The sequence below is a fragment of the Ricinus communis genome, chromosome 4 (assembly GCF_019578655.1).
Source record: "Ricinus communis isolate WT05 ecotype wild-type chromosome 4, ASM1957865v1, whole genome shotgun sequence".
NCBI classification, from domain to species: Eukaryota; Viridiplantae; Streptophyta; class Magnoliopsida; order Malpighiales; family Euphorbiaceae; genus Ricinus; species Ricinus communis.
The window spans coordinates 25,163,093-25,177,123 of NC_063259.1; the positions used below are offsets into that span (position 1 = coordinate 25,163,093).

General features: G+C 32.2%; 1 protein-coding gene across 4 annotated transcripts; it reads left to right on the forward strand.

Moving 5' to 3' along the window:
- The first annotated feature begins 34 nt into the window (after window positions 1–34).
- Window positions 35–7,556, forward strand: LOC8263387 (protein IMPAIRED IN BABA-INDUCED STERILITY 1). Of its 4 annotated transcripts, XR_007215575.1 has the most exons (10): window positions 35–768; window positions 1,753–2,037; window positions 2,297–2,614; window positions 3,278–3,505; window positions 3,805–3,902; window positions 4,297–4,384; window positions 4,460–4,996; window positions 5,900–6,032; window positions 6,452–6,770; window positions 7,011–7,556. XR_007215575.1 is itself a non-coding variant. In XM_015716582.3 (9 exons), exons 1-9 carry the CDS (start codon window positions 343–345, stop codon window positions 6,469–6,471), a joined length of 2,133 nt encoding a protein of 710 aa, XP_015572068.1. In that variant the 5' UTR covers window positions 35–342; the 3' UTR covers window positions 6,472–7,556. The 4 variants fall into 4 exon arrangements, 3 of the variants coding, with proteins under 3 accessions (XP_015572068.1, XP_048229155.1, XP_048229154.1); XM_015716582.3 differs by having other exon boundaries at window positions 6,452–7,556; XM_048373198.1 differs by lacking the exon at window positions 35–768 and adding an exon at window positions 818–1,218 and having other exon boundaries at window positions 6,452–7,556.
- The last annotated feature ends 6,475 nt before the right edge of the window (window positions 7,557–14,031 follow it).

The window sequence follows — 14,031 nt, forward strand, 5'->3', positions numbered from 1 at the left end:
AGATTTTCTTTTTTTTCCCGTTGATTTCGGTCATTTTTGTTAGCCTATCTAATTAAAATTCACCCGCAATTTTCGCAAAGAAAATAAAAAATAAAAAGCTTAGATAGGGAGAAATGAAATCGCGACAAGCAGAAAATGATCGAAAACAAAACATTCCCATGTTTGGGTTTTTGTATGTTGTTATAAATATATAAAGCCCACATTTTTAAGCTTTCATTTTTGAGCTCTCTCTGTCTCTGTTTCTGTCTCTCTCTGGTCTCGTCATCTCTTCTGCAATCCGGATCCTCAAACTCGATTTGACCCGACTCAGACACCGGTTCGACCTGGATTCGGTTCGTCTTAATGGGTTGTGTCAGTTCGAAACAGGCGGTTTCGGTGACCCCGGCGTTTGATCATTCGGGCGGGTTTAATTCGGGTCGGATACGGGCCGGGTTAGAGAATGAGAAGAGCAGCAGTGGGCATAAGAGTTATGGCGGAGATAGAGATAGCAAGCACAATAACAATAATAGTAATAATAATAATAATAATAATAATAATAAAAAGAAGAACAATAATAATGCTGAGGTGAGTTGTGGGAGCGAGTTGGGTGAGTCAGGAAGAGCGAGCTCGAATGGTGAATCGGTGAGTTTCAGGTTAAGGAATTTGCAAAAGTACATTGAAGGTGAACACGTGGCAGCCGGCTGGCCTGCCTGGCTTAGTGCCGTCGCTGGTGAAGCTATTCAGGGTTGGGTCCCGCTTAAAGCTGATGCCTTTGAGAAATTGGAGAAGGTTGTGCAATGTGTCTTACTTAATATATTTGTTGTTTTGTATATGCATAAATTTTCATTGCAGTCTTAAAAATTTAATCTTTGTTTTTCTTTTAAAAAAAGAAAAAAGAAAAACAGAAAACTCAATTGGGTGGATGTCATTGGTGCAAAGATGGGTTTTTTGTCATTTTGCTGTTTTGGGTTTGTTTGTTTCATTTTGTCTGAATCCTTATCAAATTATGATATCAGGTTAATGTGAATTAAGAAGATAATTTCTGTTTTTTCCCGGAAAAGTGCATGCTTTTTTGTTTTCAGGAAATGAAGGAATGTGGTCTTATTGCAGTTTTCTGATCACTAAGATTGACATTACTGGATTTTTCAACAGATTAAGAATTTCTGAGCTTTTTTTTTGGTTGAAGTGATTGAGAGATTTATCAAGTTATTATTCGTCGCCATATATACTTGGACAAATGTATCTTTCCTGTCCTTCATGATAATTCTAATTGATAGTTTTCTCCACAGTTGTTTCCTTCATGGACTGATTTCATTGTTTTCTGACAGTAGGAGATGGTACATATAACCACATTTCTATTCTTTTTGTACTTCTTGAAGATACTTTCTTCCCTCTGTCTGCTCGTAACCTGGATTTCTCATGTATAAGATTGGAATCTTACTGCAATTGTTTACTAGCAAGTTTATTCTCATTTATAGCTCTGTTAAAAAATTTTGAAGAAAATCTGCAGCTTCTGCTCTTCGCTTTTTATGGATGTGGGAAATTTTTGTTGACAATATTATTCTATTATTCGTACCCTTTTTTTGTTTTTTCTTTTTCCTTTTGTTGCTGCAACAAAGTATTTTGCTCTAAGCTATTCGACTTCTGTTTTATACGTTGTGGTTTTTGCTTCCTAAAATTTTTCAGTGGTTAATGTTTTGAACTTTTAACACAGCTTCTGTTACTTGAACTGTATAATGGACTGAGTGCAGATTTTTTCAATTGTTTTTGTAGATAGGACAGGGTACATATAGCAGTGTGTTTCGAGCTCGTGAGATTGAAACTGGAAGAATTGTTGCCTTGAAGAAGGTTCGCTTTGACAATTTTGAGCCTGAGAGTGTCCGGTTCATGGCAAGAGAGATATTGATTCTCCGCAGGCTGGACCATCCCAATGTTATGAAATTGGATGGGTTGATTACTTCCCGTTTGTCATGTAGCATATACCTGGTCTTTGAGTATATGGAGCATGACATTACTGGTCTCTTATCTTGCCCTGATGTCAGATTCAGTGAGTCGCAGGTTTGTTTGTTTTTGCATTTTGGAAATGCCTTCTAGAGTTTATATTGGGTATTTCTCAAGCTAACTGTAATATAAATAAAATAAAATAATATTATTCTAATCTGCAGCATCTGAGCTTTTATTTTGTCCCTTGAATACAGAGTAATGATAGTAACCACTTGGAAAGATAGGATCAAATTCTTTCTGTTCTTAATATTCCATCTTACTGGAGTTCTTGTTCTGTTCTCTGTTGAAGTGTATAAGCTGTTGTGTCTTGTAGATTAAGTGCTACATGCGGCAGTTGCTTTTTGGACTTGAGCATTGTCATTCCAAGGGTGTAATGCATCGGGACATCAAAGGATCAAATCTTCTAGTAAATAATGAAGGAATGCTGAAAGTGGGAGATTTTGGATTGGCAAACTTCTGCCACACTGGGCACAGACAACCTTTAACCAGTCGTGTTGTGACTTTATGGTACCGTCCTCCAGAACTTTTGCTTGGCTCAACTGAATATGGAGCTTCCGTGGATCTTTGGAGTGTTGGCTGTGTATTTGCAGAGCTTCTCCTTGGAAAACCTGTCCTTCAAGGAAGAACAGAGGTAATCACATTATTGAAGTGCATGATTTTCTGACATCATTCATTTTGTCACTTGACTCACTTCTCACTTGCATAATCTCATGGGTGAAGCACTGAGGCATACCAGTGGTGGTGTTAAATATATGTAATTCGAGAAATTGCAGTTTCCGCAAAGCACTTAGATTTTCCCACACATCTTTCTCATTGACTGTTGACTTTTCCTTGAAGAAAAAAAAAAATCAAATTGCTTTGCTCATCTCTAGTAGTGTTATTACAGGCTTAACATGCCAATTAACAATTAATAGTAAGAAAAGAGTAGAATTTAGCTTTAAAGTCTCCTGCACTAGAATAGAGTAGATGGTCCTAAGCACTGTTCCTGAAGCCAGCAGTCAATGCTTTCAGCCAATGTCCATTACAAGTTTACAACAGTCCATAAAAATGAAATATGATGACCGCAAAACACTCCTTTTGATTTCTTTTTGCTTTTTTTGGTTCTGTTCTGTCATATTATTAAACTGCAGAGTATGCAAGTATTCAGGTATTAAAATGATCAAATATGATTCTCTTGTATTATTAAATTTATGACAAAGTGATAGAGCATTTGGATCGATAGACTTTAGCTGTTGGTGCATTTTACTTTTCCTTCAGTTGTTTAAGTTTGTATTGCATTCTCTTGGTTCTTCAGGTTGAACAATTACACAAAATTTTCAAGCTTTGTGGGTCCCCACCTGATGAATACTGGAAAAAATCCAGGCTTCCTCATGCAACTTTATTCAAACCACAGCAACCTTATGATAGCTCTCTGCGAGAGATCTTCAAAGATTTGCCAACAACTGCGGTCAACCTGATAGAAACACTTCTATCTGTAGAGCCATATAAGCGTGGGACTGCATCCTCTGCTCTTGCCTCTGAGGTGATTGTTATCTCTATGAAATTTGATGTGCCCATTACAAGGACCAAGAAAATTAATTTTCTTAATTTATTTCTTTTCAAAACCACCATTACTGGAGTTCATTTCCACTATATTTTTTATAGATCAAAATTAATGAGTTCATTTTTTACCTCTTCATATTTGGTTCTGCCATGTACATTTTAGTTCTAGTACAACTACAACCATACTTCAAATCAATTTTTGTGAAAGTTCTATGATTATGTCGCCCTGGTTTGTGTCACTAGAATTATTCTAACGCGATACTCATCTAAAATCTGCAGTATTTCATGACAAAACCTTATGCATGTGATCCGTCAAGTTTGCCAAAATACCCACCCAGTAAAGAGATTGATGCAAAAAACCGTGAGGAGGCAAGGAGGTTAGAGTTCTCATTTTCCTTCACTGGTACAAGATTTCATATAGTTTCTCTGAAATTAATATCATTGTACTGGCCTACTCTGGAGTGAGCTGTGTCAGACTGTCAGCTAAGTCATTGATCATATTTTGTGTTGAACACATGGAATTGCCTGATATTATGAAGATAGATCTGTCCAGTATGCCTTAAATTATACTGGACTGTGCTTATCACTATCACATGCTCAAATATTTGTGATAACTAAATTGATATTTTTATTTGAGAGGGGCTGTCAAATAGCTTGTCTATTTCTCTAAGTGCTTGGGGGCTACTTTTCTGGAAAGTCATGGCATTAAAGCTTTTTGAAACTCAAACCTCTAGATTGTTGGGAAACTGAGACAACTTACTGAACTTTCAGGAAAAAGACAAGTGGGAGAAGTCGTGGTGCTGAAACTAGGAAGCCTGCCAGAAAACCTGGCGGAATCAATAAACTGGCACCAGCAGAGGTATCTCTGTCTCTCTCTCTGAGACACATGTTTTTATCGAGCTATTCATACTGATAGTTTCCTTTTATCATCCAGGATGCAACAGCTCGCATCCAAGGTTCTCAGAATAGTATCACCACTAATGTGTGTCTTCCTAAGGGAGTAGATGCCAAGTCTGGTGGAGAGGCGCGAAAGGCATCACTTGACAAACTAGAAGAGATTTTCCATGTAAAGAATGCATCACAAGGAGACATTCCCTTTTCTGGCCCATTACAGGTCTCCAGTTCAAGTGGCTTTGCATGGGCAAGAAGACGAAAGGATGATGCATCTGTAAGATCCCACAGTAGGTCTACTTCACGAAGTCTCATTAATAATGGATTAGAAAACTCTACTGCATTGCAAGAAAAGAGCAATTTTGATTCTAGACGGCGTGAAAATGGAGATGCAATATATGGGATCCGTACCAATTCTAGAGGCCATGATTCGAATGAGATTTCCAAGCGTGCATTACAGAAACAATGGAGTCAATTGGAAAGGCCAGATTCCTTTGATGCTTCGGAGGGGTACCATTCACAAGAATTATCGTTGGCACTTTATCAAAGAGAAGAAATGGAAGCAAGGAGAAACAATTTGGTACGTCCGTAAACATAAAAAAATCATGCGATACTTTTATTTTTCTATTCATTAAAGATGAAATGAAATATCTATCATAGTGTTGCATTTTTGTGAAAACACTTGTATCGTCAGTCTTAAGTATAAAAATATAAAAGTTAACAAAAGTTGTTAAAACTAAAATGGTCGAGACTAAAATGGTTTTACATCTGGTAGGTTCCTGTCTATCCCTTTGCTTTACTTTACTTTTACAATTCCTGTTGGTTGGCCAGCCATTAGGCCAATATGATAATATATATACAATATGGATTTCATCTTTACCACTCTTGTATTGTTCAGAAAACACATTCAGTTTTTTTTAGCCTAATCAAAATAATCTCACTTTTACAAAAGATAGAAAAAAAAACTACTCATAAGACTCTAGAGCTTGTATTTGGAAATTCAATGAATCGGATTTACCTTAAGGTATGGTCAATTAAAGAGGTGATGTTAATAAACATGGAGGCAGCAGTTCAGCAATGTTCAATTGCCACTCAACTACACTGAGCCTTTTTGTTTTTGTAGAAATAGCAACAAGAGGAAAAGTTATTATATAAATTTTTAACCTTGCCAGGACGAAATTAGCCGATTTTGGATTAATATTTTTGTTTCAGTTTTTTCTTTTGGGGGGTTTCCTTTTCAATGGAAAACAAGAAAACAAACATGAAAGGTTGGAAAAAAGGTTATTTTCACTAAGATTGTCATGGTTTAAAAAGTTATAAGCAGGAGACGTTACCACCAAGAAAACCAAACTCAAGTAATTAGTGCTTTTTTCCCCTCTTGTTATCTACTTAGCAAGAAAACATAGAGATGTGTGAATAACATTTTAATATAAAATTTGCATGTCAGTGTTCTGTTATATGGCATAATAATGGATTTGAACAGGGTTTTCAAGATCAAGGGGACAAGGTTGATTTTTCTGGACCTTTGCTTTCTCAATCACATAGAGTGGATGAACTTCTTGAAAGACATGAACGCCAAATTCGCCAGGCTGTTCGAAAGTCATGGTTTCAAAGAGGTAGATGATGATGAGAACATTGATGAGTCATTCTTTTGGAAAGCTTGGTTTTCTTTAATTTGATTTATTATTTTGAGATCTGAGTCATGCTTTTTAGACCTTATGTCACTGCAGACTGCAACATTATTATGTTGCCGGGTGGCATAAATGGTTTATTTCTATCTAAATGAAAAGAAAATGAGACCAACAGCTGGATAATTGATCAAGCACATGTAGCTAAAACATAATTTGCCCTCATCTGCTATTTTGGCTGTAATTGATGTTTTCATTTTTGGAGTACTACTTGCAATTTCAAATTGAAAATATTTAAGAAATTTGACTTGGGTTATAACGGGACAACATTAGTTAGTTACTTAGCATTTGATAAAATTCCTGAATCATTATTACTGACATGCTAATGGTATGATTGTGTGTCACAGGTAAGAAACATGGAAAGTGATTGTTGTCAGGTATTGGCTTCTTCAAGTCATTTTAAGACAGTTGCATCTCTCTTCTTTAAGTGGGTGGATTAGTGACAAAACCTCAAAAAAGTGGAGAGCGAATCAAGATTCCTAGCCCTCAAGAGGAAGGGTGATGTGAACTCATCATTTCTACCAATTGCACAGACAAAGCATCAGCAAGTATAATATTATTGTGCACAACACTGGTGAAGAATGAAAATTAGGAACCAAAAGCAGAAAAGTACATACCAAAAAGCAAGAGAAGAGATGAGGAAATGAAGAGAGATCAACAATGATGGTTCGCTCTTTTCTTTTTCTTCCTGCTATAAGAATTAGTTTTAGCTTCTATTCCTTTTGTATTAAATTATATTCTTCCTCCTTTTGTTCTTTTTCTTTCTCCCTTCCTTTTGTTTCTTTAGTTGCTGCCTTCCTTCTGCAAGGCTATTTTATGTTGTACTTCTTCGAACTATCACATATGTATAGTATAGTATAGTTTAAGTATATCCTCAGTTCTAGTTCATAAGATTGTCGCATTCAGGTGTCCTCTCCAGACGCCGGGCATTGCATTGCTTCCTTCACCAGTTTTCTGAACATTAGAAATACTGATATTTATTGGTAAATGAATGAAGATAGCATCAGCAGCATGTGTGATCTGCTGTCTGCATCCTTGTGACCTCGAAAGGGCGGGTTATCTTCTAGTTCTAGAGCCTGTTAAAATCACCACGGAAAAGGGACCTTTTGTACTGAGCCTGCTTACCTGATAAGCATAGGGATGATACATACAGTCTTCTGGGTCTAAAAAAAACTCACAAGTCTTCCGAAGGTCTCTTTCAATCAGCAGCAATCAAGTCATCTAATGCCTTCAATTCACAGTTCTGCTCTTCAGGTCTTCAGATTGTGCCTACTCTTCATCAAAAATGACAAAAATGGGCTATAGAATGAACCCATCTGAACAGAATTTAGATACTCATTTTGGGTTCTTGGGCTTGCACCAAATTCTGTTGCAGTTTGTACATTTCTTAGACAAGAATGTTAGATTTATTTTTCTTCAATATGAAGGCAGTAGTAGCTTCCTGATCCAAAAGTTGCTCCATCTTTGTTTGGTTTCTTATGATATAGGCTTCACAACAAACACCTCAATGAAAGCTATAGATGCCCATATGGCTCTCAATATATAATCATTGTCCTATAACTTGGCCTAAATGGATTTACTATCCCCAAATCACCATCTTTAGTTTCACTGTCTCCCTCTGTTGTCTTTGACAAAAATAGTAGACAAGTCAGCAAAGCATTTTGTAAAAATTAAAAGAAAATTATTTCTTTTGAATTTTAGGTATACAATTATGTTAAAACTCTTAAAATAGTGTTTTACCATTTGTAATAATTATGTCCAACGTGTTCTAAATTATTCTAATTATTATTCTTAAAACTCGACGGAAATTCAGATAATTCCTTTATATTATCAACGTTGATGCATAAATCAATTTTTAATTTTTTTTTAATTTTCCTTTGTTACATATTACATTCTTGACCTAATGGCCGTATCTAAATGGAAGCACAGGAAGTATTTTGTCTATGCATAAGAATACTGAAAGGCCAAAGTTAGAAAACAACAAAAAGCCATATTTCAATGTTATTTGATTAGAACCCTTACCTAAACCTTTTATCTTACTATAAATATCAAAGAGAAAACTTACCATGTTGTACTGTCACATTAACAAATTCTGTCACGACCTTAAAAACAGCTTTCATGTATTAATTTTTGTCGTAAATTGTAGTTGAAAAAGATGCAATTAGATTAAGTGGAAGATTCCGCATTATGTAACAAAGAAAGAACTTAATTCCAATCCAAGTTTCAATATCAATCAACATCTCGCTGTTGCCTATCAGAGCAACAATCCATCAACTGAGGACACAAACATACAACACAACCCATTAAAGAGGAGGGGAGGGGCATTACCCCATATAGGGTAGGATAGGGGGCAAATTAGTCCATTTCTTTTGGCTGGATTTTTGTAATTGACCCTTTGGAGGAACTCCATCATTGTACATGATAAAGTGGAAAGGGACCATTTCTGGGTCACTATGTCACCACCACATATAAATTTGGGTGTGGCCTTTCTTTTCTGTTTGGAGGGGAGGAGGTTCATTTAACTTCTCCAAGGATTTTACATTTAACCAGTTTTGATGGTGGAATTTTCAGCCTAAGTGGTCCCAAAGAAAAATAAAAAAATCCCATTACATTACATTGGCAAGAGTTTTATAAAAAAACCATTTTCAAAACAATCTAATTGTTGGTACAGCAGTGAAGTGGTTAGGTTCATTCTTGTCCACATTGCTCTACTGACCTTTTGTATTTATCTTTTTATATATTTCTCACTGTATATAGAGATGAGAACTTCTTGTCAATATACTTTCATGAGGAGATTCAAATTATTATCTGATCATCACATACTATTAAATTACTTAAAGAGGTTGGTTTCTAATTATTTCCTCCTATGATGGGTTCAAATTAGAGATTAATTGTTGATGATGTTGCTTTTTAAAGGACATACCAAATTAGAGAGCATGAGTAGAGGGTTCACAGCTTCATAATTTAATGTAGATATTGAATATCTCATCTCCAAGTAATTAACTAATCATATTTTTAGTGATTAACTACAAATTTCCACAAAGTATATAATCGGTAATTATATTGATAAGTGCTTATTTTGAAATATTAACACAAAATTATATATAAGAAAAAAGAAAAACATATAAGAAGTGGTCCTCAGTTAACAAGGAGAGTACGCAATAAAAGCAGCTGTCTTAAGCATAAGCATAATTATTGTAACAAACACCTATGATGATGATGATGGTTTCCTCATTTCCTCGCACCAAATTACTGTTACACCTCTTTTCCCATTACCTGACATTCTAATCTCAATATTTCCCTTAATACTACTCTACTCTCATCACATGCCAAGCACGCTGTGCCTGCTATACAATCATCCTCTTGGACCCCCCCCCCCACATCTCATCGTCCGCTTCCCCTTCTCCCATGATCATCAGATTTTCAAAGCCCTTCACCACTCACCACGTGGTTCCTTTCTTCCACCGGTATGTTCCTCAATTACACTGAATTTCCCCCTTTTCTTTTGAAAACTATAAAACTAATTTTGCAATTTCTATTTTTTCCTTAAATCTATCCTAGTAAAAGTAATAGTTACAGTCAACAAACAATGGAGAATTTTGAATTTAAAATCTACTTCTAAATTTTAATAAAGTCTGCATGTGACTCTTATTTTTATAGTAATTTCAGTTTGTTAATACTTTTTATTTAAAAAAGAACACTGCAAGTGAAAGCTGGTCAATAACTAACTAATTAATTAAACACTAGTCACATTCCAAAACAATAATATATTAGCGCCAAACTTGTTCCCCAGTACAAGACACTTACAATACACGTGATATATATACGTATTGTATTTGTTCAGTTATTTAAACCACGTATCGCCTCTTGCCACGTATTTTACTTTACGTAGTAACTACCGTTTCACCACGGGTCCCCTCCTTATTAATAACGCTACTCTACCAACCTAATTAATCATTTATTTATCCATTTATATATTGTTTTCCAAATAATTAGAAATCTATTTTTCTTTTTTATTATTTATTTAATTATATGAAGATGATTTGTTTTTTTTGTTATTGTTACAACAATTACTAAAAGAGTTATTAAATTTTCATTAATGTTAATGAATTATTGAATTTTTTTTTATTATTTGATAAATTAACAATTAAAAATAATATTAATATCACAATGAAAGTAATTACTGATATCTGTTCATTTATTTTACTAAAAAATTAAATAAAATCAATTAAACTAATTATGTAATGTCGATTCATTATTTTTGACCAAAAGGTATCTCAATAAATACATATATATTTATATATTTAAGTCTATTCCATTTTTTTCAACTAATTTGTAGTATAATAAAGTTGTTGCCTAATTCTAATAAATAATAAATATATTAAAGTTAGGAAATTAGCTGAAAAAAATTAAAATGAATTTAAAATTATTTCAGTGGGTTGAATGAGTGCAAGTAGATGAGTCCTGGCAGAGCAAACAGATGATGCAAACTAACTGAGCCGACAATTACGAGAAAAACTTCAGTACTTTGATGGACCACAATATCCAGGTGGTCTCAACCAAAAGATTCTCACACGTCTTTGTCCTTGCCCATAATAGTTGATAAAAAATCATCGAATGGACCACAAAACAGCTGAAATATACTAGTTGGAAAAAATAAGAGAAAAATTAAAACTGAGAAGACATAAGTAAATGTTATAATACGTACACTTTAGTCTAACTTAGCAAATTTAATTTCTATAAAATATATTTAAGAAAAACTCAATTTTATATTCTGCAATCTATAATTATAATATTTATGAACTAAAATATTAATTTTGTTTTATAATCTAAAGTATCAAAATGTTGTATAATTAAAATATTAAGAAAAAATGTAGTATTATTCTAAAATTCTTATAATTAAAGGACTAAACTGTAAATTAATTAATAAGACCTTAGGATTAAATTAGTAAACTTTTCTTTAGAAAAGCAAAAACTGATATGTAATTAGGAAAACCAAAGGGAGCGTTTTGTAATAAGCCTTGACAAAGTGAGAGCACGTGAGCAATGATGTATGGATCCAAAACCACGTTAGACAAAGTTGGAAGTGCACTTTTTTTAAAAATGATTATTATTGTTATTATTATAGATTTTTTTTGTTTTTTCAAAGCGAAAAAGCAAAAAAAAAATAATAATAATTAAAAAAGAAAAACGTTTCGAGAAAGATTGATAACTGGAGGCGAGCAAAATAACCTTGAGAATGCGTTCTGCGATTTTGGGATTTGGGGATGCACTAAGCGACAAGCCGTCTAGTCAAGGCACCTAACGCCATGGGACGATGGTTCCATTTGCACGTGGCCGGTGGCAAAGTGCCGAATGGAGATCAAAGGAAAATAGAAATTATGAGCTCAAAGAAAAACAATATGGAAGTGTTTTTCCTAAAAGAATTTTTTTTTTTTTTTACTTTTTCAAATTTTTACTCTAATGCATGCCTTAAGAAAAGTAGATAAATCAAATAATAATTTAGTATTGAATTTAATTAATTTTATTTATTTTACTTTTTTTCATATTTATATCGATTAAATTATTTAAAATCTATAGCAATGTTATACTATTTTATAATAATAAACTTTATTCAACTTACAATTTTTCTCTCAACTTTTAAATTATAATATCAAAATCAATCTAATATAATCTTAAAAAAATTCAGTCCAGATTGTATATTTAATTTATCAAATTATATAACAAATTTAATAATATATCATAAAACTAATTTTTATTGATAAGATAAATAATTTTATTCATAATAATTACAAAAATTAAAAATGCTATAAATTATATTAAATTAAAAAGTATTTTACAATTAATCTATTTATATATGTCTAATTAATTAATTGTTTAACTTTTTCTTCCCCGAGACATAGCCACTCTTGTTTAAGATTGTTATTTTCATCCTCTGTTTATTTATTTTGCAAAAGGATATTTATTATTTTCTAGAACAAAATATAAACTTTTTGGCAAATATTAAGAATTATTAGAAAAATATTTTTTAATAGTTGACTAAAGTTTATATTTATTTTTTCAGAAGTAATAATATATATTATCACATCTCATATGTGTATTGGATTTGATTTATTGAACTTGAAAAGAGAAGCAAAAGAGGAGATTGCATTTAAAAGAATTTGTATAGTGAATTTTTTTTATATGTCTTTATATTTAATAAGTGTTGGAAATTTAATAGATGTATTTTTAAATATTAAAATTTTTAATAACTTTTCATTCTCAAATCAGGAAGTTATTTTTCTATGTTTTGAAACTATTTTCTTTTGAACTAATAAATTATTATTTTTTTAATTTATTTTTAAAGAAAATATTTTTTAAAACAATATATTACCATGTTTCGAATGATTACTAATAAAATGAAGTCCACTATAACTGAAGTCATATCTATGCCATTTTCTCCAACTTATTTAAAGGATATTTTGCCATATATAAGCAAAATTATCTTCCCTAATTTTCAACTTCAAAATGGCCATAATCTTAATCACATACCCTATAATTATTTCACACGTAGAGCTATAAAAAGTTTAGTTAATTATACTTATACTTCCATTAAGAAAAGAAGAATGTCATGTGGTATTTTTTTTTAAATCATATGACAAAGAACTTTCAAGAAAGTTGGGTAAAAAATGGCAATATCATTACTTTTAGAAGTTACTTTTTTAAGGAATCAAAATCCACTTACTCTTCCATTAAGAATACAAATTGTCATCCACTCATCTTCAATTCATGCATAATTAAGAAGAAGAAGGAAATATCATTATTTTAAGAAGTTAGAAGTGATAACTGTATTACTAACTTTGAATTAATTGCCATGCAAAATCTAATTTCTATTCTTCCTATTAAATCATAATGTTCCCCACATGCTAGCATTGAAATTGTATTGCCTTAGTACAAATTTGTGCAAGATTAGAGTAAAGTGTGCAATTTAGCTTTTAGCTGAAGTTTTATCTCTTCTTCTGCCCATTAAGATGATGATAGTGATGATGATATATCTTCTTCTTTCTCTTTATAAAAGGAAAGATTGGCATCTACCTTATTAAGTAAATAATTAATGACAAATTATGGTATTAATTTTTTGGTAACTCACTAATGGAATTTAATGAGTAAATAATTAAATACTCTAGTAGTTACTTCGTATTATGGGGGTTACTGTGATTTGTGGTATTTGTGTAATTTATTGTCTTCTAGCTTTAGTTATTTCGTTTATTTTTCTTCTGTCTCTTCTCATTTCTTGTTCTTATGTTTTTTTTTTTATCAAATAGGAATAAGATAATTAATAATTCATTTAAAAATTTGTCATGCTTATTAAATTTGCAATTAATAAGAAAAATGACTATTCTAAGAAGAATAATTTAAATTACAAACTTAAAATACGATAAACTTTGAATTAATTAACTAATTTGTGGAAAACTTATCTCTATCTCTTAAAATGTATATGAATATATATTTAGAAGTTATTAATTAGCATCAGATTATAATACAACTTATCATCTTATATCAAAAACCAAGATTTTAATCCAAATTCAACCAGAATATTGATTGCTATAATAGTTTTACAAATATACCGTTGAACCCTAGCACAAAGTTTTATACATATAAATCAACCCAATTTTGATGTAGGGCATGATCCATTATGTTGTTTATTATTATGGTACTATTTACATTAATAATATAAGATCATACAATTTTCATATTTGGCAATCTCCAATCTTTCAAAAGCTGTGGAAGCAGCAAAATAAAATTAAAATTTATACACAGCACATAATTCTTTAGGAAATAAGAGAAACATCTCGAAACAAGCGAGCGGGCCAATCTCATAGAAATCATTAAAACGACACATTCATTACGTGTACATTTTTTGTCACAGTTTTATGACATTGCCAAA